Source organism: Diadema setosum, chromosome 2 (assembly GCF_964275005.1).
Source record: "Diadema setosum chromosome 2, eeDiaSeto1, whole genome shotgun sequence".
Taxonomy (NCBI): Eukaryota; Metazoa; Echinodermata; class Echinoidea; order Diadematoida; family Diadematidae; genus Diadema; species Diadema setosum.
In genome coordinates, this window is record NC_092686.1 from 32810078 (window position 1) to 32834228 (window position 24151).

The window sequence follows — 24151 nt, forward strand, 5'->3', positions numbered from 1 at the left end:
GGGTATGATTGCAGTAACACCTGTGCAAAATTTCGTTCCAATTAGTCCATTACTTTCATAAAAATAAATGAAAATGCACCGTAATCCGTATGCATGCGTATAACGCTCGCTAGCTCCGGTCCACGTACGTGTTACATGTACAATGTACGTAGCTATAGCCCGCGCTCGTAATTCGATTTTGGGTCGGGTTGACCCGGTTTGAAAATTGATTTTAAAACGATGATTTTTCTCTCTTTTATCGAATGGTATAGACAAAGAGCGAGAGGTGAGGTATGTTACTGTTATAACTTGTACTTGAAGTCATATTGGACCTGTTTTATGCAGTTTTGATTTTCGTGGGTTTGCAAATGTGGGCTAGTACCTTTAAAAGCAGCCTTGGCTGACGAGGATGCTCCAACCCATGAACGGGAAATAAATACTGAATTGAATTGAACTAACAGATCAAGGACACAGCATGTACATACTTCAGAAAAATACATACATTCACTTCCCTAAACACACACACACACACACTAACACTCACCCATAACAATTAAAACTACTGCACATTCACTTATTTTGACACACACATACAACCGCACCAAATCATATCATTTTAAATCTTTTATAGCCACTTATTTTGACACAATACTGTAGGCCTGCACACCTGTACCCATGCACATCATAATTAATACAATTTGACTTATTACAGCTCAATAGTTTTTTAATTGTCATGTATTTCATACGTTGATATCGATATCATTTCTTGTATTCCTATAATATCTATACTACATACCTGTGTCTCTCACGTATGCATTTTACGTAAAAGTGTACAGATAAGGTACTATGTATGCATGCAAACAAGAGAAAATTAAATCGAATTAAATTGAATTGAATTGACAGAAACACATTATTCAATACACAACAACAACAACAACAATAATGAAAGTATCTTCCAAAATTTTACGAACCTGCCCTACTTCCAAATCACAGATGTCAATGAGAAAAGCCAATTTAAACCATTCTCCATGTTTAAAGTTTAAACCACAAAGTTTGTCTCAGACCGGAAACCGAAATCGACAGCTGCATGGATATCACATAAGACCAGGAAAAAAAAAGAAATAAGTGTAACTATATCCTCTAGACACAGCTGTATATTAGCTTCATACATTCATATCATGTGATAAAAAGACACTTCGATATGAATTTAACTTTCGGTATAGTAACAAGGTCAGGACACTGGTTTACAAAACATAAACAAGGTAACGCATGGGACAAGTAAGTAGGAAGTGACAGTTTTCACCCTATGCAAAATGCAATGAATGTTAAGTTCACAAATATATTTCACGAATTCCATTGCATTCTCTGTCTCCCCCGTCTCCAAGGGGGAAAAAACTGTTCTCTAACATTTAATGAATAATAGTCCTGCTTTCTATCAAAACCCCGTAGAATCTAAATGGAGCATAAATTCGATTTATTATATCACGAAGACATATTTTTGATATAGTCTGCATGGTGGTAAACAAATTCTTAGTCAGAGCATGATTCGGTGTTCTTTACATATTGTTTTCCGTTACAAACATTTTAGCTTGACAGGCTGCCTGATCCAGTCCAGGGGGGCATTTCATGAAGCATTTTTTGTCGGACAAAATTGTTGGACAAATTTGCTCTCGGGATTTCTGTAGCGTGTAACAGTTTGTTAGAAAAATATCCGACCAAAATGCTTCATGAAATGCCCCCAATGCTTCATTCATATATGCATTATCATGGCTTCATAGCTATTGGTAGCAGGTCCACATTAAATGTTCTTATTGCTATTATGTTATTAACTGTTATAAAAGGAAGGAGAGGTGTGATACAGACAGCAAACCCAAAAAAATAGAAGGTGATAGAAAGATATTTTCGAAAGACGCGCGAAGAAATTTTTCAGGAAAGATCTGAACTTGGTAACTAGAAGAAGGGTTAGATTATGGTTGAACAGTCACTTGAAGATTCGCAGTCTCCTAGCTAGCTATAGGCATACGTGTCTGTTGGAAGCAGGTTTGGGCTACGTTGCTTTTAGAAACGTGTCACCCCCCCCCCCCTTTTTTTTTTTGGAAGGGGGTGCTTGACATGTATAAGGAAGGGAAAGATACTGCTTCGATGCAACTTAATTTACAACTAATTTAAAACAAATTTTACGTATCAAGTATGATGCTGTTTTTTGTTTTTTTTTAACTACCGTTTGAGTTGCATGAAACGTATTTCAGAAATCGAAAAATGGACAATGAACATACCTGAATACACGCGCATGATGAAGCAAAACACCTAACTTTATGTCTTCATTCTTAAATTGAACTTCTTGAAATTCTTTCTTGAACTCTCTGAAGCAGCTTTATACAGACAAGGCATCAAATGCAGTGCTGGCATTCTGCCAACATGTTACCTATACAAACCATAGGTGTGTCAGAAATTTCAGTGGAAAAAATAATGATTTCTAAACGACGAATGAAAAACTTGGTTTGTCGTGTTCTGCTCACGCGTATAGTCATGTACCTCTTCATAGCAGACCACCAATGACACTGCCCTTTATTTCAGTTAACTGTAGATTCAAGAAAGCATAGCTTTCACTTTCCGGCTCTAACCAGGGACGCAAACACGCTGTCCTCGTCATCCAACAGGTTGTTTGGGGTGTCGTACTCGATCACGTGACCGTCACTCAGGGTGAGGATATGGTCTCCATTCAAAATGGTGCCGACGCGATGCTGTCAGTACATGAAAGTGAAGATCAAACTGGCTTTAGTTATTTTCCGTTTGGATTGGGCGATGTCATACCAGTCCTAATGAATTTGTCTTATGCTGGCGTGTGATTATGAATTATTATACGGGCCCATCAAACAACAACAACAACAATATATATACATGTATATATATATATATATATATATATATATATATATATATATATATATATATGTGTGTGTGTGTGTGTGTGTGTGTGTGTGTCTGTCTGTCTGTCTGTATATCATATACACATATGAATCTTCACCTTGACCACTGTATCAATTTGATAAGGGGAATAATCTACCACACAGATAGTTATTGATTATAAATTATTGAATTGTCATTATAATTATCCCAGGGTGTTAAAAACTTCATTAATATGTCGCTGAATAATAATAAGTTTCCATCATCATCGATAAGTTTGTCAGTCTGGTTCATATCTGCTTGATTTTCTTGCCAGTGGTGGATCCAGAGGGGGGCGCAACCAGCGCAGGCCCCCTTTATTTTTCGTTAAAGACAGAAGAAATAAAAAATAAAAAATGAAATGAAACCCGGAAGTGCCACCAGAAACATTAATTGCCCCCCCCCCCCTTTACAGAATTCCTTGATCCGCACCTCCTTGCGGTAAGGATTTGACAAATGGATATATTGCAAAGTAGCAGATGAACCTTGGGGGATTTAATCTTTTCTTTACATATTGATTACAGAATGAATTTACTGTTAAAACTGTGTACCCACTTAATCATCCATGTGGAATTATAAGAGAGAGTTTTGATGTGTTGTTGTTTTTGTTTTTTTTGACTTACCGCTATCGTCAGGACGGTTCTATCTTCAAACACATCGGCTACGACGTCTTGCAGTATGCGATCCTAGCAGGAACAACGAAAAAAAATGTGGAGCCCAGAACACTTTTTCTTTTCTATGTGATGATTTAGATAGTGCATTAGTATCATTTATTGGTAATCTGTCAAGGGTAACGAGACGTAAAGGAGAGTATCATTCACGAGGTAATTAAAAGTATACCACTGTATGTTTCTACGCTATATACTGGTCGACATCTAGCCAGAAACTTTGATGATTCATAGCATGATTATTATGTATGGCGCCATAACAGTATGTGTTTGAAAAAAAAAAATAGCGGCATTCCTATACCAGAATTATGTCCACATCCCCTTAGCATTCATGCTTGTATTTACAATTTGGCGGCATGAAAACTGAGAGATTGTCAGTGACACGAGTTTAAATGATGTGTTGTCTTGATAATATTATCATCAGTTACAAACTAGCGTGCAAGAGGCAGTGACCAAGAAATTCGTTACCGAGTGGTGATGTGTGGAGAATGTGGAAAATTAAGAGTGTTATGCGCTTAGGCCATGTATTACGGGGAAAACAGAGTCATTCCCTTTCTGTCCTTTTTATGACAGTATTAGCTTGAGTTTAAGTCAACTTACAGTTTCGTGATCGATGGAAGCCGTAGCCTCGTCCATGACTACGATCTGTGAGTTCCTCAGGAAAGCTCGGGCGAGGCAAAAGAGCTGCCTCTGACCCACGCTGAAGTTATCACCGCCTTCAGTGACTTGGTAGTCTTTGCACAAGAGTGATTGAAAGGTTTATCATAATTCATGTTAATTAAAGGTTTAAAATATGGGAGCTGAAAGTAGGCGAACTCTTCTCCTCATCTCTTATAGATCACGTTAAAACTTAAATCCGTTTTCGTGTTCACGGAGATTATTGTGAAATATCCCAAATGATATTAATCGAATAGATTTCTTTTGTTGTTTGTCCCGACATAAATCATGATGGACAACCATTTCTTCGTGTCCATGCAAACTGAACATGACTTGAAATGATGATTGTGAGGCCTAAGACTTTAAAGTATCATGATTACACACAGGCAGAATGGAGAAAAAAGAGATCCGCAGAAACATTTGCCATCAGATTAAAATTCTTTTGCTACATAATAGATGACTCCCCTTGGGCTGTGAAATGGATCTAGAGATTGGAGTACAATATTTGGTGATTCTATTTTCTTTGATGATAATTTAACCTACATACTATGAGGATATTATTTGTATCATTTTTGCTCACTCCACCGTAGTGTACGTAGGACAGGATTTATCAAATCTTGGCACTGTGATAATGAGAAATGTATGAAAAATGTAAATTGAAATGAATGATATTTGCAAGGACTGGATGAACGCACCAAGGCCTTCTTCTTGGCCGGAGACTATATCCTTGAGTTGAGCAATTTCCAACGCTTTCCACAGCTCCTCATCCCGTTTCGTGTTGGTAGGATCAAGGTTGCTCCTGCAGGTTTGAATATTAAATCAAAACAGGATAATATTTTAGACCATCATGTGCATTACCATCCTTTTCACAAGACAGAATATTTTTCGTTCGAATTTTGCTAGTGATGAGGAGGTAGGCAGAGCAAATAGTTTCAAGTTTTGCCCAACAATTATGAGTAAACTCAAGTAAACTATCTCACATGGCCTTTCAAGTTCAGCCATCGCTCATGGCGCAAAGAGATATAATATTTCCAGTAAGGGCATGGACCTGCTGTAGACAGGCTGTAATCGTGCAGTGAGATATACCTCGGGATATACATGTCACGGCAGTTTAAATAATGTTAAAGCTTGAGATTTCAGGACATTTACAAGTTGCAGTAGAAAGTTTGGAGTGCACTACAATGTCAGCCAACATTTCGACGCATAGAAACTGCAGACTCGCTTAATTATTAAAAAAAGGTCATGCTATGCACGACAGACCGCGAGAAGAACTCGAGAATCTTTAGAGTGGAGACTTTGGTTGACACAAACCTTATTGTGCCCGTGAATAGAAAGGCATCTTGTGGAATGATGGAGAGACGTTGACGTAAAGCTCTCAGTGGAACAGTGGAGATGTCTATCCCATCGATCACAATACGACCTAAAACACATTCCAAAAGAAGAAAATTGCATAGTGGACAGGTCAGTCAGTAAATGATAACACTGTCCGCTTTCAAACCTTTTCAAGAAAACATATCAAACTGTCGATCCGCATGACGCCGTCATGGTACAAGTGAAAAAAAAATTAAACAAACTAGAACGAAAATCATTCATATTTGAGCAAGTCTTCTCATCTTTTTTTTTTTGTGTGTGTGTGTGTTGGATTAAAACAAGTGACAACAACATAATAACGACTTTTTGTCATCCTCTGTTGTTGTTTTTTCTCGGTTGACCATGGACTTTGAATTCTATAAGACGAATAATCAGATTAGGAGTCAGCACATTGTAATTGCAGGGGCGTCACCAGCTTTTTTTCAAGGGGGGTGCGTTTTGACACTAATTGTAACGAGATTTTTTGGACAGACATTTGGAATATAGGAAGCTCTCAATCACTAGACTTTTACTGTTTTTTGAGGGAAACCAAGCGAGGAAAGGGCACCGGCGCAGCTAGGATTTCATCTTGGGGGGGGGGGGGGGGGGAGGGGGGTTAGTATGCGAGGGAGCGAGTAAGGGGGGTGGAAGTGCCTGTTTCCCCCCCCCCCCCCCCGTTAGGACTAAAATTGCATTTTGATGCATGTTTTGTTTGTTTTATCGACTTGAATCAGTCCCACTTGTTTAAGGTATCAGTACATTTTGAAGTAAATTGTTATACAACACTTTGCCTATAAATGGTATAATTCAAATAAACTTCTAGTAATAATTCTTACACTGATGTCATGAACGCGACCGAGCCCGAGCAAAGGGGGAGGTTGTGGGAGGGGGTTGTTTCCCCTATAAATGGATTATGGAATGACGGTGTGAAACGACAAATTACGGGCAGCAATATCAGGAGAATGACATAACGATTACATGCGAGCGAGCGGAGCGAGCGAGCTTGAAAATGTTGCCATTTTACAGTCCAAAAACTGCCGTTTGTAGCCATATTTTTTTTTTTTTTCGCTTTGGAAATTAAGGGGGGGGGGGGCGCACCGGGCGCAACTGCTGGCAATTACTGGCAGCAACATCAGGTGAGCATAACGATTACATGTGAGCGTGCGGAGCGAGCGAGCTTGAAAATTTTACATTTTACAGTCCAAGCACTGCCGTTCTTAGCCATATTTTTTTTTTTTTTTTCGCTTTGGAAATTAAGGGTGGGCGCACCGGGCGGAACCGCTGGCAATTACTGGCAGCAACATCAGGTGATGAGCGAAGAGAGTGAGCTTGAAAATTTTACATTTTACAGTCCAAAAACTGCCGTTCTTAGCAATATTTTTTCGCTTTGGAAATTAAGGGGGGGGGGGGGGGTGCACCGGGCGCAACTGCTGGCAATTACTGGCAGCAACATCAGGTGAATTGCAGAACGATTCAATGCGAGCGAGCGAAGAGAGCGAGCTTGAAAAATTTTGACATTTTAAAGTTAAAAAACTGCCGTTTGTAGCTATTTTTTTTTCGCTTTGGAAATCAAGGGGGGGGGGGGGCGCTTCGGGCGCAACTGCTGCCTGGCAGTAACATCAGAAGAATTGCATAAAGATTAAATGCGAGCGAGCTTGAAAATTTTGACATTTTACTGTCCAAAAACTGTCGTTTGCAGCTATATCTTTTTTGCTTTCGAAATTAAGGGGGGGGGGCACCGGGCGCAACTGCTGGCAATTACTGGCAGCAATTATATCAGGAGAATTTAAATGCGAGCGAGCGGAGCGAGCGAGCTTGAAAATTGTGACATTTTACAGTCCCCAAAGTGCCGTTTGTAGCCATATTTTTTTCGCTTTGGAAATTAAGGGGGGGGGGGGGGCGCACCGGGCGCAACTGCCGGCAATTACTGGCAGCGACTTCAGGACAATGGCATTACAACTAAATTTTACAGTCCAAAAACTGCCGTTTGAAGTTATATCTTTTTTTGCTCTCGAAATTAAGGGGAGGGGGTCGCACCGGCGGGCGGAACTGCTGGCAATTACTGGCAGCAATATCAGGAGAATTTTAATGCGAGCGAGCGGAACGAGCGAGCTTGAAAATTTTGACATTTTACAGTCCAAAAACTGCCATTTGAAGCTATATTTTTTCGCTTTGGAAATTAAGGGGGGGGGGCGCACCGGGCGCAACTGCCGGCAATTACTGGCAGCAACTTCAGGAGAATGGCATTACAACTAAATTTTACAGTCCAAAAACTGCCGTTTGAAGTTATATCTTTTTTTGCTCTCGAAATTAAGGGGAGGGGGGCGCACCGGGCGGAACTGCTGGCAATTACTGGCAGCAATATCAGGAGAATTTTAATGCGAGCGAGCGGAACGAGCGAGCTTGAAAATTTTGACATTTTACAGTCCAAAAACTGCCGTTTGAAGCTATATTTTTTCGCTTTGGAAATGAAGGGGTGGGGAAGGAACGCCCGGTGCGCCCCTCCCACTGGATCCGCCACTCGTAGCCAAGGGTGTCGGTTTATGTTCATGACTGGGGGAGGTATGACCAGCGAGGTGGCGTCGAAGTGACCAAGCGGGGGAAGGATGTCCAAAATATGCACTTTAGAGCATCTCTTAATAAATGTGCGTGTTTGATTGTGTGTGTGTGTATTATATACATGGAAAAGTTAGGAATTAGCCAAGGTCAAGTCTTTTCATTAGCAATGCAAGACATTTTTATATAGACTAGTATGTAAAGCAACACTGCAAAATCACGAAGCGAAGCGTATAAGGTACAAAGGTGTAAATTCTACATCACATTGCGCAACATTGTAGCGACTCTTTTTACCGTTCGGATGTTCTGATCTGAGTACACACTGTGCACATCCTGCTTATAATTATGCAGAATGCCAACCAGGAATCACGCTGAATCACAATCTTTTGTCGGCTCCGGGCTTTTTGAACAATGTTTCACAATACATATACCTATTTAATTATGGTTAAAAGAAATCATAGAAAAATATCTTATTTCTTGATCACCCTTTCATTCAAAAGCAGTTTACTAATCCTTGAATTACTATTTTGGTAAGTCTTTTTTTTTAACCAGAGGATGGGGGAGGGGGGTACCCCCCGCCCCCCGTGCGCGCCCCCCCCCCCCCCTCGTTGTACAGATTTCTAACAAAAAAGCAAGAAAATCTCTTCATCGCGGGAATTATGATTATGTGGGGTGGGGCAAATGGTGAGCTTACCTTCCAATATTTTTTTATGCATGGGGGCAACAATTTTTTTTTCTTTCAAAAGCAAGAAAATCTTCTCATTTCGGGAATTATTAATTATGTGGGGGGGGGGGCAAAATCATAATATGCTTGCCCCTCCGATATTTTTATTGGGGCAACTTTTTTTTCTGTCAAAAAAAAAAGGTAAGAAAATCTTCTTGTCTCTGGAATCATGGAGGGGGAGGGGTGGGCAAAATGATATGCTTGCCCCTCCATTTCTTTTTTTTTTAATGAGGCAAAGGCTCGCTCTTGGGCTGGCAATATGGATAGGTCAGAAGTAACGTAAATAGACCCTACATACTTGTAAGTAGCACACGTACATGCAAACGTGTACGTGCTCCGTACCGTACGGATGTACATTACGTTCGATAAAATAGTAAACACTGTATAGAATACTAGTAGATACGTATAAAATCAGCGCTGCCATATCGGGTGCGAATTGTTTTTGCCCACGATATATACATATATATATATATATATATATATATATATATATATATATATATATATATATTTGTCCCTGGTGCAAAATTGAAGAAAAAAAAAAAGAAGAAAATGATAATTATTTAGCGTCCGGCGTTGAGGTCGCTCGCGAACTGAAGGTTTTTTTTTTTTTTTTTTTTTTTTTTTTTTATTTAAGGATCTGAAGGGGGGTGCGTTCGCACCCAACGCACCCCCCCTGGTGACGCCCATGAATTGCTCATAGCATGAACTTTCATCCGAATCCGGAAAAGAAATTGTTTAGTAATGGTCGTGGTAATGGTGATGTCATAGGCAGATATGCGAAGTAATAAAGATTTAAATACATCATCCCTGTAGCATGGAAGCTTAGTATTCTTTATACCATGAAGCTATATGTAGCTCCGTGTTCATGCAGTAGGCAGCCATAGTAACAAGATACCTTGGTATGTGTCGATCATTCGGAATAGCGCCAGCGTGAGGGATGACTTTCCACTGCCGGTTCTGCCACATATTCCAAGCTAATGACGAAGAAACACAATTAACGACAATACAGCATGATACCAAAATAAATTGTAAATAAGTCTAGGGCAACATTAATCTCTGACATTGATATCCATGTACTCTTCTGTATCGTCTCCTTCGTAACACTTGAAGTTGAGGTTAGACATCAGTCTTCACATCAAACAAATTGACAAAGCAGGGGAATGTATACGACTCTTATCAGACAGTGTAATGTGAGTTACTGTCTCAGACAGCGATTGAGATAGGAAGTTACCAGTCAGCACAGTTTTGTCTTTGTAAGGATTGGATAAGGCGCTGTTGCATTACACCCAAAGATACATGTTGCGTGGATCATCACGCCATTGTCGTATCCATGTGGCAAAGCAGTTGATCACGCCATCCAGTGGCGCCCTCGTGAATCCAACTTCTCAGAGGATTAAATGGCACCATCAACAGTAGTTGCCACTAAACTTGGCTGCTTCCTGGATCACATCTGTATTTTTGTCTTCATCAATACGTTTTTACAATCATACAGAAACGAACTCAACTTAGCATGACAAATGCTGAACTCGAAATTCTAACTCAGGCTGCGTTTAATATCAGGCACATTATTCCTGCTGGCCCAGAGAGGTACCGAGTGTTCGTGCCTAGTGGCGGCCTACCTTGTCTTGAGACGGGATAGTGATGTTGACGTCATTGAGTACGGCGTCCAAGTCGCGAGCGTACCGTACACAAATGTTTTCTATCTGGATCTCGCCTTTCTGTGGCCACGAGGGAGGAGGTTCAATGCCTATCAGGAAAAATATCAGCATTTACTATTAGCACCTAATCATAGACGCGGTTCAGATGGGAGTATTCATCCTGTCTGTCTCTGAAATATTAACTTTGAAGATAGGTATATTTGATTTATGCGCAGTGATAATGCTCACACCGCAAAACGATGTCTTTCTCAGTCAAGTCAATCTTATGTTATAATCTGATCCAGAACTTATTATTTAGAGTATTTTCCACTAACCTAAGTCGCAAGGGAAGAAAGAGACTCCGTAGAGCTAGCCGAATAACATACAGACGGTGTACAAAATTTTATTAAAGGGACATTCCAAATGATTTTCATAATTTCACATCATGTAGTACATAAATCAACAGCTCCATGTATAGATTTGTGGAATTTATTGTGGTTCTTGAGCAGAGAAATAATACGTTGAAAAACCCTAAGCAAATTACACTGAACAAGGATGATGACATAGGAGGCTCACATATTTCAGAAATGTAGCAGTGTAATTCCATTACAATACCGCTTGCTTGCGAGTTCACCTGTGTATAATCTATGCATGCCTTCTTCTTTTGTTCTGTTCCTTGAGCCCCAACTAAAGCAGGCTTATGGTGACCCTGCCATGTCATCATCCTTGTTCATTGCAATTTGTTATAAATTTCAAAAAATGTTCTTATTCTTCATCCCAATTATCATAAATTCTGAAACTCTGTCCTCGGTATAACTACTTTATAGTTGTTCACATGTAAAAATCTGAAAATCATTCGGAGGTCTCCTTTAAGATCTGTATCACTAGGGCAATATTCATGAGGCTGGTGGTCCCAAAAAGGTATACGAACACAATACTCTGAAAGCATACAACGTTCTGTGGGGTTTAACATTCATTCAGTATTTCACAAAAGCGGCTAAGGCAAGGTAGCACAGGGGTATAGGAAAATTATGATTGAATTTCGACATGTTCCATTTAAAGTGATATGATGCATAATGCAGGAAAGTTCACCCACCACCATAGTCCTCTCCTTCAATATCGGAGTAAAATTTGACCCTTTCTACGGCATTCATCTGCAGCTCCAATTCTGCCGCCGCTCGAACCGTCAGGGTCATGTACAGCGATATCTATACATGGAAAGTACACAGGAATCATGAAGTATTATCCAGCATATATGATTAGTTAAGTAAAATTAGATAATTAATTAGCAATTTCTTTGTAGTTTTGGTACAGTATCACTTTTCTCCTAATACCCTGCCTCTGGAGAATATTTGTATTATATTTTCTTTTCAGACAAACAGCGAATTTATGAAGGTAAACATTCAGTGTGAAACAAAAATGTTAATGAAAAACAGTGGTTACCTCAAGTGAGCATGTAGCACCTAGTGATGGGGTAAACACGATACAGTTCCTGATTTTGAAAGAGTAAGCCGTCAGTTTGTTTATTTGTTTTTTGTTTTGTTTTTTCGTCGTAAAGTCTTTCATTTAAATCAAATGGTCTCAAAGTAACATAAAGTTGGACGCTGCTATAGGCATGGGGGGGGGGGATCGATTTTCTGAAAGGTTTTTCTCAGATATACAGTGAACGAAATTGAATATTTAGAATGGAACAAGAAGGTTATTGCAGAATTGGTGGTTACCTCGAGTGAGTATGTAACAGCCAGTCCAACGTAACTGGCTTCAATACCGAAGTAGAACGCTCCCAATAGACAAAATAGACTGGAGAATAGCACCACTGTGGCACCCAGCCATTCCTTGTGGAAAAGGACATAATAAGAAAAGCGGGATGATTACAATATTAGTCACTTTTTGTCCCCGCCGAACGAGTTCGAGCAGGGGACTATGAAACGGGCTCCGTACGTGTGTGTGTGTGTCCGTGTGTCCGTCCGTCCGTCCGTCTGTCTGTGCGTCCGTGTGTGATCAAAATGTTCAATTTGCTACTTCTCTGTCATTCATGAGCCAATTTTGATTCTGTTTGCTTTATATGATAGCACTACATGGGAGCTTTGAAACTTCTACACAGAATTTCAGTTGTGACCTTTGACCTTGACCTTTGACCTATATTGTACATTTTACTTCAAAATGCTACTCCTTCGCCATTTCTAACCCGATTTCGATTCCGTTTGCTTTATGTGATGGCACTAGGTGAGGGCTTCAAAACTTCTACACAGAATTTGGACCTTTGACTTCTTTGACCTTTGACCTTGATTTTTGACCTATATTGTACATTGGCTACAAAATGCTACTCCTTCGCCATTTCTAACCCGATTTCGATTCCGTTTGCTTTGTGTGATGGCACTAGCTGAGGGCTTCAAAACTGCTACACAGAATTTTGACCTTTGACTTCTTTGACCTTTGACCTTGATTTTTGACCTATATTGTACATTTTGCTACAAAATGCTAGTCCTTCGCCATTTCTAACCCGATTTCGATTCCGTTTTCATTATGTGATGGCACTAGGTGAGGGCTTCAAAACTTCTACACAGAATTTTGACCTTTGACTTCTTTGACCTTTGACCTTGATTTTTGACCTATATTGTACATTTTGCTACTAAATGCTACTTCCGGCGGGGACATATTTTACGCACCGCGTAATTTCTACTTTTCCTTGTTTTCCTTTGTTTATGATATGCGATGTTCCCGTAGAGCTTTATGGATTTTTTTTTTTTTTTTACGGCGTTGTATTTGCACGCAAGGTACAATGTTGTTTAGTTCAACTTATTTTCACATTTCCTTTTTTTTCACATTCCTTGAAATTGATTCAGCAAATAAGAATACAAAATGCATACAATCATATCTTGTGATCGCTCCAAATAAAGAACGTAATAAACACAAAATAAATGCCAATAGCCGTGTTATGGTATGAAGGCGTCTCAAAGAAGTAACAGAAATATTATGGGGCGTACACAAGCTAGCTTATAAAACTGTATAGGTCCCAAAATTCATGGGTGTGAAATTTATGAAGGACGGATATGAATGTCTAGACCAACTAGAATTATTCAAACAGTGATATCAATACGAAAGCAGCATGGTGTGCATTAATACATATAAAACTATTATAATTCATATATGCTACATTTATGCTGAGGTTCAAGATAAGAAGAAAGGGCGTTTTGTTTGTTTGTTCTTTTTTTTTTTTTTGGAGGGGGGTTCCGTTTTCCATAGAGTCGGTTGTTTTATCAAATCACTTTTTATTATCGTTGTGAAATGTTTTTCTTTGTTGTGTCAAACTACATATAATGCGACCAAGCATATATTATACGGACTTAGGCTTTGCTCCCTCTATTCGAGTGGGAATAACGACGTCGGGTTATTTCGAACAGATATCAAAATTATCTTTATAAACATTGCATATACAACTTGGGATCGTTCAGGAAGTGTATGTTACAATGCTGAGTTTTTATCAGTGTTGTACCCTAAATATTAATCATTTCTTTTAACAAATGCTAATGCGGCCAGTTCCTGTAATAGAGGCTATTTCTACGTAAATATAATTTTGACAAAATATATACCAGACGAAAGCCGATCCAGCGCTGAGACATAATAAGGTAGGCATACACTCTGTTGTTGACCAATATTCTGTCGAGTGCAGTCTGAAAGAACCTCTTCTGGTCCCTGCGCACAAAAGAATTATATACCGGACAAAGTAGAGACGTTTTCAGAAGAGAAACTTGGATGGCGATGTCGAAGAGAATGCAAACATTACCTTGGAATGACAACGGGTTTGACACTTTAACAGCATTCTTTTTGAAGGGAAAAATACACAAATAACGTGGATTTGGGTAAGTGGAGCAATAGCAGCTTCTCGGGTACAGTATACGCCATTCAATATGTCACATCTGACCAGTTTGACTCTCGAAACTACATGCAAGTTTCCCTTTCTTCTCCTTTCTGCTCCATTATTGTTTGTTCCCTATGATGTCATCTTTTTTTAAGACACCGGTCATTGTCTACTAAAGTTTTCGGTTTTTACTTCATTTCCTTGCATGCTCTTTTTTTTTCCTTTATTATGGGGTGAAGTAAACAAACGAATAAGTGTATTAAAGGAAACACGTGTGCAAAATAATGTAGTAAAAATTGGCCCATGAGAATCAATATAAACACATTTATCGTCTTTGGCAATGAATCCAGAAAATGAAATGAATAAGCGCATTTTGAGAAGCTAAACTATATACGCTTACTTAATGTCATTCAGCATTGAGTAAAGTGTTCACAAATTGAATTATAATGACTTTCAGATCTTTAGCACCCACTACTTTGCGTGAGACCTTACAGTGTAAATAAACCATAAAAGTCCTATACGAACAGTTTATAACATTCGAATAACTCAACGAACCCGAATGATCGGATGGTCGGCAACCCGTTTAGAGTCTCTGAGAAGTGAGCGAAGACCGGAGAACGCGTCACACTTTCGCATCGTTGGAGCTCCCTGTATGAAACATGAAAAGAATGTCAATGAATGCAGTTGGGTTGAGAACTAACTACTCTTGAACGTTTTCAGTTGCTCAAGCAATATTGATTAATTGGCAAAAGTTGCTTTTTTAAATAATTACGCTCTTTTAGGACCTGCGAATTTGCTGCCGTTTACAAAATATCTGGAAAAATACACTTCTCTCTTTTCTCTCGACAAAATGAAATTGCAGACATACACGTGATGTCCTAATAACAAGCTTTTGTGAAATACCGTTCATCGTCTTTATTACTTGTGTATTGATCATCTCACTTTTTAGGGTACAAATGTATATCATCTCTTTAACTGGATGATAAACTCCATGGTAACATTGGCATGATTTTTATGCCACCAAAGGCGCAATTGAAGAACAGATTGCACATAAATATTCATTTACAGCAGAGCAGAGTACTAAAGTGATTTTCTAACCATACTACAAAATTTATCAAGAATTTTATCATGAAATACAATGCACGAAGACAAATAAAAACACATATTGTCTTCCGTATAAACTCGTAAACATCCCGGAGTTTCAGAGAATCTGGGTGTTAAAGTGTAATGTTTTCTCCCACTTTACCTAGACGTGGTCACGTAGTAGACGGCCAGTATGAAAAAGACGATGCCGACGGGGATGATGAAGAAGATGAAAAAGACTTCGACGGAGATGATGACAGCGAATACGGCAAGGACCATGGAACCGAGGTTGAGAAACATGCGAAGGTTCTGAATGAGGCGCTGTAAAGAGGCATTGTTGATGCTGTTGATAAGTTACATTTTTATTGCATGAATAGACAGTATGAATCTAATTGATAGAGTAAAATCACACAATCAAAGTTGTCAAACTTCCTAAGGATGAAACACACATCAAGTAAGAAAGTGACAAGATTTTCTAGTTTCACCCGTTGTGAAAGAAATAGTAGTGTCACTCGAAACAATACAAATTCATAAAGAAATCAATGATTTCATCTTCTCGCAGATCTTCAATCAATTTTTACATGAATCTTCACTATATTACCTTCTTTGAAATCAAACCAAAAGCAATGAGTTGTAGGGTACCCATTTTTCGCATAAAAGTATTGTAGTGCTGTAACAGCCTAGCTCTGATTTTTTTTTTTTAATGCGATACGTTTACACCATGTTCAGTTACCAGTATCAGTGATTATCCAAAATGTAGCGTATCGTGTAATTTTGTCACTCTCCGTATTCAACTTTGTGAGGTCTTGGTCATTCTGCTCACGGTGCGTCACGGTCTTCGGAATAGTGACGTCACACTGTCCCGAAGTTAAAGATGGCAAGTATACGAATAATGATGGTGTTTTAAGTTTCGTGAGAAGTCGGTCCCGACCATGGTCAATGATGGTCAAAAGCCAATCAACAGCCAAAGCAAGTGCAGAAGGTCACACGATGGCACCCGCACCATATACGAAGGCTACATAAAGCTTTATCAAAAAGTTTACCAGAAAGACAAACAAAGGAAACACAATAGGGGGTAAGAGCTAAACCTCGAGGTTTCCTAACCTCGAGGTTAGGGTCTGCCGTCTGAACGTAACTAATGTGTGCACAAAGATTTCGTCACCGCTCATGAAGTTGCTGCTGGAGCTTGAGAAACTCTACCGGCGCGCCGGTGCGGTGGTCGTATGGGTTCAAGATGCCCTTATGAATGACCCGGAGCCGAATTTGAACATTTCCTTTGTCGTGTGTCTGATTTTACTAAAATTTCAGGACGGTGTGAAAAGTAACTGTTAAGTCTCCGATGCACTCACGGCCCAAAACGTTTCGGACCGTAACTGCCGTGAGGTGGTCGCCAGGAACATGGTGTAAACGCAGCATTAGACTCTACGGATACAGTCAGGGCAGTAGGTCCGCAGTCTGCCTCGGATATTAGTACGTCCCCTCCCCGTGTTGAGAGTCAGGGTATACTTAAATTGAAACGATACCTGGTCAATGAGTTGTGTGTCCGACGAGAATCTGTTTAACACCCGTCCTGTTGGAGTCGTGTCGAAAAATCTGTGATGTGTGAAAGATGGAAATTATTAGATGGCATAAGTTTGTTTACATCTCGTTTGCATGACTGGATTATACAGAGCAGAAAGTGAAGTGTTGGTTCTAACTCTACCACGATCTCCACTACACAACGCTGCATTAAAGACTTCACGATACAACTTGGTAAGATAGCATCTGTCGTTGAAACAGCAGTAGCTAGCAGAAACCACAAGCTATGTCAACACAACAAAAGTTGTCGAAACGGAATCACCCTATGGAAACTTTAGTTATCATCAAGGTTTTTATGTCTCTATATATCTCTTTAGCATGGTAATGTGCAATGCTGTAATGCTGACGGAGCCCTCAATAGAAGAATACAATACCACCACTGAAAAATAGAACATTAATAAGTAAGACAATACCATTACATGACCGAAACATACCTCATTGGGGCTTTGATAATGTTGTCGAGCATGTCAAAGTGCAAATTCTTTGAAGCGTAGTACACACCAGCAGTGAGGAAGAGTACGGATACGATTTTGAAAAATACATTGCATCCCGAAAGTGCGGCGTAGATCGAAATATAATAATTCGTGTCGTCGAGAACATCCTATGGGATACAGGGATTAATAGAGAAAAAATATGAGCGTTAGGGGTTACGTCAGAGCCATAATTGTGACCTAATCTGAAAATTCGCATAAAAATGAGAATTTCCATGTACTCAGTACTTCATACTGCACGATGTACATAGCAGTCGAGTGGCAAATTGAATGCCTGAAGAGTGTCCTGGTAATTTTATGTTATATCAGGCCGGTAAATCATCCAGAACGTACGATTTTGACCAAAGTTTGACGTAGCATATGCGGATTAAACTCTTCAAGACTTCGTTAAATAGTCAATTAACATTTCAAGAACAATACAATGTAATCATGGGAAAACTTTTAATGTGTATGTATCTGTGTATGTCTATGTGAGTGTGTGTGTGAACAAGAGTGAGTGGTGTGTGTGTGTGCGTGCGTGCGCATGTACGCTCTCGCGCGCGTGTATATAACGTATATCATAATTCATATATCTGCTTGTACATTGTGGGTGACCACCCATCAGGCAAACACTAAATATTGGCGTCTCATACTTACAATGCATCCTCTTTTACCTGAGTATTGTTAGCCTCCAAACTAGCCTCGGACCACGTGGCCAACCAAAAGTTAGTTCCGATTTCAAAGCCGCACCCTGCCAGCACAGTGAGTACCGCCGTGATGCCAACCACGTAATTCATGGCTTTCAGGTAGAAGAAATAGATTTCGTAGGACACGGATCCAGTCTCCTGGTCCTCCTTGACCACCAGTTTGCCTCTTTCGTCATCTACAGCAGTGAAAAAGGAACATTTCGATACGGCTTTATCAATTAAGACTTAATTCTCATCAATCACGTTAAGATGGTTATCCTTAACTTCAATGATAAGCTCATAGTCAAGAATGGGGTGCCAAGTGTCGCATTGTTTTCGTGACGAAATCGGTCATTTCGTCACGAAATGACAATCTCATCACGAAATGACATTTTTGGAACAAAATTGTTTGTTCGTTGACAAGAGACAACGTCATCTTCGTCACGAAATTACAATTTTGACAACGAAATAGCAATTTCGTCAAGAAATTGACGTCGTCACTTGTCAACGCAAAAAACAACAACAAAGTCAACGAAAAATGACTGATTTCGTGATATGAAAGGGACTATGTGACACTTGGCGCCCCATACTCCACTACGAGCTTGAACTTGACTTGACTAGTATCACCGCCTCCAAATTTAGCTCATCATCAATGATTGAACTATTCAACCACCTAGAATCCTACTGATGTTCTCGTTCTACAATGTAACTGTTTTTGTCGAGCCCACCGGAGGTGTGGGGAGACTAAGGGCTCGCCTGCGGCATCTGTCCGTCGGTCGTCCTTCCGTCCGTCGTCCGTCCGTCCGTCGTCCGTCCGTATGCTACAAAAACTTTAATAACTCTTTACTCTGGGATTCAATTGCAATCAAACTTCGAGAGAAGAGGGGTCATACAAAGTTTCACATTTTACCATATATGAAGGTCACCTCAAGGTCAAAGCTCACAGGCAGGGGTCAACGAACTTTTAGAGCCCAATGTTAAGTTTTTATGGCGCGTTTCTATTGTGGGTCATAACTTTTGATCCATAGGTCCGTTTGTGACCGAACTTGGATGGTAGATGTCCCTTGGGGAATGGATGGTCACCACAAGGTCAAAGGTCACAGGCAGGGGTCAACAAACTTTAAGGGCTCAATGTTAAGTTTTTATGGCACTTTTTTGCCATAAATTTTTACCCTTTTATATCTCTTTTTATCTAATATATATCTTTTTTCATCTGTTCTATCCCATTCGCGTACAAGAAATTGTACGCGAATGGGCGAGACACATTATGGCACTTGCCTTGTTTTCACTGTTGCACCGCACTCAACCTCTGTGCGAAGAACACGGACTAATTAATATCAATTAATTTCTGCATAATTTATGTATCTAATAGGCCTAAATCTTAGTTTTATGTTCAGTTGCACTTTTCACAAGTCTGGTAATTCGTTGCAATACGTCAAAATTACAGCTTATGGGGATCCATGGAGTGTGCGCTTAACAAAACTCATTGGAGCCGCAAAATCGAAGCCTTTTCTATACAAGATTAAACATTTACAATACCCAATCCATAACAAAAATTTGATAACTTACCACGTGGAAAGACCATGGGCCATTTATCTTACACTTAACATTGGATGATTATAATCAGTAATTGATTTACGGCTTTTAGAATCACCGTAAACACAGCAAACACCGTAACATAACACCACAACTACATTTTTTAGACTGCATGCGCTGTTATTGTAGCCGGCCGTGGAAGCTCATTGCTAGAGAAAGCTGCGCATTGACTGTGTTCATAGGAACAGCAGGAACCTCCACAAGTCCGGGCTAGCTTTTAAGTAGGGCCTAACTGTTATAGGTAGAGTCAATTCAGAGAAAGTAAATAAGCCTCAAACATTCATCGAAATACCAATGTGACGATATTCAGGAAAGACCCTCCCCCCCCCCAAAAAAAAAAAAAAAAACAAAACAACAACAACAACAACAACAACAACAAACAAGAAAATAAATAAATAAATAAATAAATAAATAAAACCGCACACATAAGCACACACACACTCAGTATGTCACAAAGACAACACCCAAATTAAACCAAAAGGACGTATGACTACGAAAGCATGCTCAAACCAGTTTAGAGTGAAACATTGCACATCCTCCAATCGTAATTCTTTATGGGCAATTACCTTCATCGATTTTATCGTCTGCAGTTTTCATCGACGCAGAAAGCTGAGAGATCTGCTTCTTCAACGATCTCCTCTCCTCCAGGGTGGCTTGGGACTCGCCACCAGACAATTCGGCCTCCGATTCGGTCATCACTTTCAGTGCCCTCTGCGACTCGGCCATAATGGATGGGTCAGCCTGGTTTATATCGTCCGGATCTCCTTGGTGAAGAATTCGACCATCCTTCATGATGAGGATCTACAGATAAAAAGAAGGTACGTTTTAGTGTGAGTTTTTTCAATTTGTCTCCCTCTACAAATGAAATTAAAGGGATGGTACAGTATTGGTGGAGATGAGAATTGGGCTTTTAAATTTTTATTTGCGAGATACCAAGAAAACATTTGTGAAATACTATAGAGCATACCATCTTAAGAGGAATTCAAAGTTTATTTGATGAAAATCAGATTTGGAATGGCTGAAACATCCAAAAACAAAGTAAAACAAAGCGATTGTAATAAAAGGTGGGTCCCACATTTTATTAGGATTGCTCTGTTTTGGATGCAGCCATTTCAAAACCGATTTTCATCAAATAAACGTTGAATTCCTCATGGAATTACATGCTCTTTCATATTTCATAACTGTGAGGTTTCTCATTATCTTACCAAATATATCAGAAATATGAAGTTAGGTCTCAACCAAAACTATACGATCCCTTTAAGATCGCAACAGCTGATCTGTAAATTAACAAACGTGTCGGAAAAAGGAACCAGTGGGACTCGAACATGTAATCTACTGCTTTCGGGGCAGCGACACTACCACTAGGCTGTCCCTTGTTGCCCGCAGTGACACGATGAACATGGAACAAATACCCAAGCTCCAAAATTCCGACTTCGTTATATTTAAGTAGTCCAAGGCGGACAAGGCATATTAAATGAAAGCAAGATGTTATTCCGAGGAATGAAGGTTCAGGTGTGATTTTCTTTAATTTGTCTCCCTATTTGAAACCGTCTTCTTAAATAAGCTTCAATAGTATAACATCGCAGCTATTATGAGGCTAACAATTACTATAGCCAAACCTCAATAGTAAAAAGTCAAACCTTATCAGCTTCCGGTAGGTATTGTAGCTGATGCGTGACGAGAATGATAGTCTGTTTGCGCTTCTTCAGTATTTTCAAGATTCCTCTCTCGAATAGATGACTTCCAACATGCATGTCAAGGGCAGACAGAGGGTCATCCTGTGAAAACAGAAGAGGAAAGAAAAAATAAAAGAAACATAGGGGTAAAAGTAAACAAGTAAGGACATATCATAGAAAAACGGTGAAAAGGTATATGATTATGTATAAGTTAGAAGAGACGGATACGAAAGTAAAAGTGAAAAATAGTAGAAAAGAAGTATTGAATGGGATAGAAAGTATAGACGATACAGGTAAAAAAAAGGAAGTAAGAACTAGTGAGAGAAGGGAGGACGGTTCAAAAATAAGTGGTGCGATTAGTGGATGATGGTGAAATCAAAAGAATCTCGTAACTTGACAGAGAATCTATGAATTTAAAAGTTCATGATTATGTGGTCGCTTGACGAACATTGAAGGGAAGAGGGTATAGGATGACGAAATATAATCATATAGAATATTATTACCAATATGATAATGTCTCGTCCAGAGTACATCGTTCTCGCCACGCTGACGCGCTGCTTCTGTCCACCACTCAGATTGAGACCCTTCTCACCGATTTCGGTATTGTCTCCACCCGGAAGCATTTCGATGTCAGCCGTTAGTGCGCATGCGTCGATTACCTCTCGGTACCTATAGAAATATGAAATGTAACCGTTAAACCGTCAAACGAAAGAGGAAGGGGAAGATTACACCTATGTCGCTAGCATGAAGACGGCCATTTTGTCGAGAAAACAATGAAAAGGAAAGCGGGAGATGCCAATAATGCAACATTTTCTTCAGAACGCCTAGTTCATTGCATTTTCTTTATATCCAATTGGGATGTAGCAAAAAAAGACAACCCAACGCACGCGCTCATTTCATTTTGTTGAAAAAGTTACCCATGCCCTTGACAAATTTTCACATACATTGTACAATAAAGCACTAAAGAATTGAAATGAATTGAAGCTGAGACAGCTATTTCATCGTGACTATCCTTTACAAAAACACAACATGAACGAACTTTTGAATTAACTTATCCCCTCATTTTTCTCTCTTTCTTATTCCTATAAAGTCAGGCTTACCTGTCACTGTCATACGGCTCACCGAAAGTAACGTTGTCCCGGAGGGAACAATTCACCAGCCAAGCTTTTTGTTGACCAAGTGCTATTTTCGCTCCTTCCCTGCGAACAGATTGGTCAGTAACGTTTCGTAAATTTATGAATTTAGGTACATGCTGAAATGGGAAAGGTATAAAGGTTGGTAATTTCTTTCCACTCTTTCTGTACATCTCCCCTGTTCCCTTTATTGTGCAATAATTGTGTATATAAAGTGTATGCAGGCTAAAAGAAGAATTTCGATTGTTAAAATATATAACGTATTAATTACATTGCATCTACTTTACATTAATACTGTAAGGCTGTAAAATGTTTGGTAATGTATGTTTGTGTGTGTGTGCGTGTGTGTGGGGTGGTCTGTTTATTCCTTGCAAAAAGGTGAACCGGTGGAGATGGATGGTGAGAAGGAATTTGCTGGCGAAGGGCAGACTGTCTACTTTGGTTCTATACAAATGATTTTTTTTTTACAATGCTGTATGTAAATTTGCTTAAAATTCCATTTGCCTGTTTTACACTCATTCAAGGGAATTCTTATGATTTATGAAATAATGAATTATCACATGAAATCAAATGAATATTCCTTTAAAAAAGTAATATCAGTCATTCTATTAAAAAAAAAAGAAAGAATTACACTCGGTTATATCGATGATCTGGGTTCCCAATAAATTAATGATAATGCGTTCGACGACGGGCTTTAAGTCCTTACCGTATTTGTATCCTGCCCCTCAGAGTCGTCATTTCTCCCAGTACGGCTTGGAGGATGGACGACTTTCCGCTCCCAACCGTACCCACGATGACGGTCAGTTTGCCTTTTAAAAATGACCCAGAGAATATTGCACAGATATGGATATTAAAAAAAAAATTGAGAGATATTATAGACAAAGATGTATTTATATGTAGACGAAGCGAACATAAGTTTCTCAAAGATTACGCCATCTGAAAACCAACATACTTATTCGGTATTCGGCATTTTGCTTTCCTATTGATGATTTTTTTTTTAAATAATTGTTGTGGTAGTTGTTGTTTTTTTTTTTGGTTCTTTTTTTAGGGGTATTTTTGGTATCGGAAGATAGTGTATGGTATATATTCAAGTTGCTGACAAAACCTAGTCAGGGTTGTAATCTGCATAAAGTGTTTGTGAGTAGGATGCATTAATTACAAGGTGATCAATGTAGCTAAATGCAATAAGATCTTGGAAGAAAAGTTAACGTCTTGTTAAATCGTGATTGCTGCACATTTCCTGAGATTGACTTGTTTTTCGATAGCAAAGATCATATTGTCTATATGGTTTCAGCCATCCTTATTAATCAATTACTAATTACCATATTATCATTTACAAAGAAATTGAAAATCGGAAAAAAATAAATAAAAGCTAATGCCCTTTTAATAGCTCCATAGGGATTCTCCCTGAAATTCTTCCAGTTGAAAGGACGGGGGTGATCACAATGTTTTGTCATTTGATTAAGTATGTTTGATCGTGTGTGTGCATATAATGTGTGCGTATAAGAACAAAGGTTTGTTTGTTTGTTTGTTTGTTTGATTGATTG

General features: G+C 39.3%; 1 protein-coding gene across 1 annotated transcript in view; it reads right to left on the reverse strand.

Moving 5' to 3' along the window:
• Positions 1 to 2261: 2261 nt before the first annotated feature.
• The window catches only part of LOC140241885 (ATP-binding cassette sub-family C member 9-like), a 33547-nt gene continuing 11657 nt past the window's right edge, over positions 2262 to 24151 (reverse strand). The window contains exons 13-32 of the mRNA XM_072321640.1: positions 23311 to 23413; positions 22572 to 22670; positions 21975 to 22140; positions 21436 to 21573; positions 20362 to 20596; positions 18188 to 18396; positions 17478 to 17644; positions 16989 to 17058; positions 15629 to 15786; positions 14938 to 15030; positions 14114 to 14216; positions 12242 to 12355; positions 11617 to 11728; positions 10503 to 10630; positions 9779 to 9857; positions 5562 to 5670; positions 4946 to 5049; positions 4194 to 4327; positions 3549 to 3611; positions 2262 to 2723 (exon numbers count right to left, since the gene is read on the reverse strand). Coding sequence (XP_072177741.1) covers positions 2586 to 2723; positions 3549 to 3611; positions 4194 to 4327; positions 4946 to 5049; positions 5562 to 5670; positions 9779 to 9857; positions 10503 to 10630; positions 11617 to 11728; positions 12242 to 12355; positions 14114 to 14216; positions 14938 to 15030; positions 15629 to 15786; positions 16989 to 17058; positions 17478 to 17644; positions 18188 to 18396; positions 20362 to 20596; positions 21436 to 21573; positions 21975 to 22140; positions 22572 to 22670; positions 23311 to 23413 — 2522 coding nt within the window. The 3' untranslated portion in view covers positions 2262 to 2585. The remainder of the gene's footprint in view (positions 2724 to 3548; positions 3612 to 4193; positions 4328 to 4945; positions 5050 to 5561; positions 5671 to 9778; positions 9858 to 10502; positions 10631 to 11616; positions 11729 to 12241; positions 12356 to 14113; positions 14217 to 14937; positions 15031 to 15628; positions 15787 to 16988; positions 17059 to 17477; positions 17645 to 18187; positions 18397 to 20361; positions 20597 to 21435; positions 21574 to 21974; positions 22141 to 22571; positions 22671 to 23310; positions 23414 to 24151) is intronic.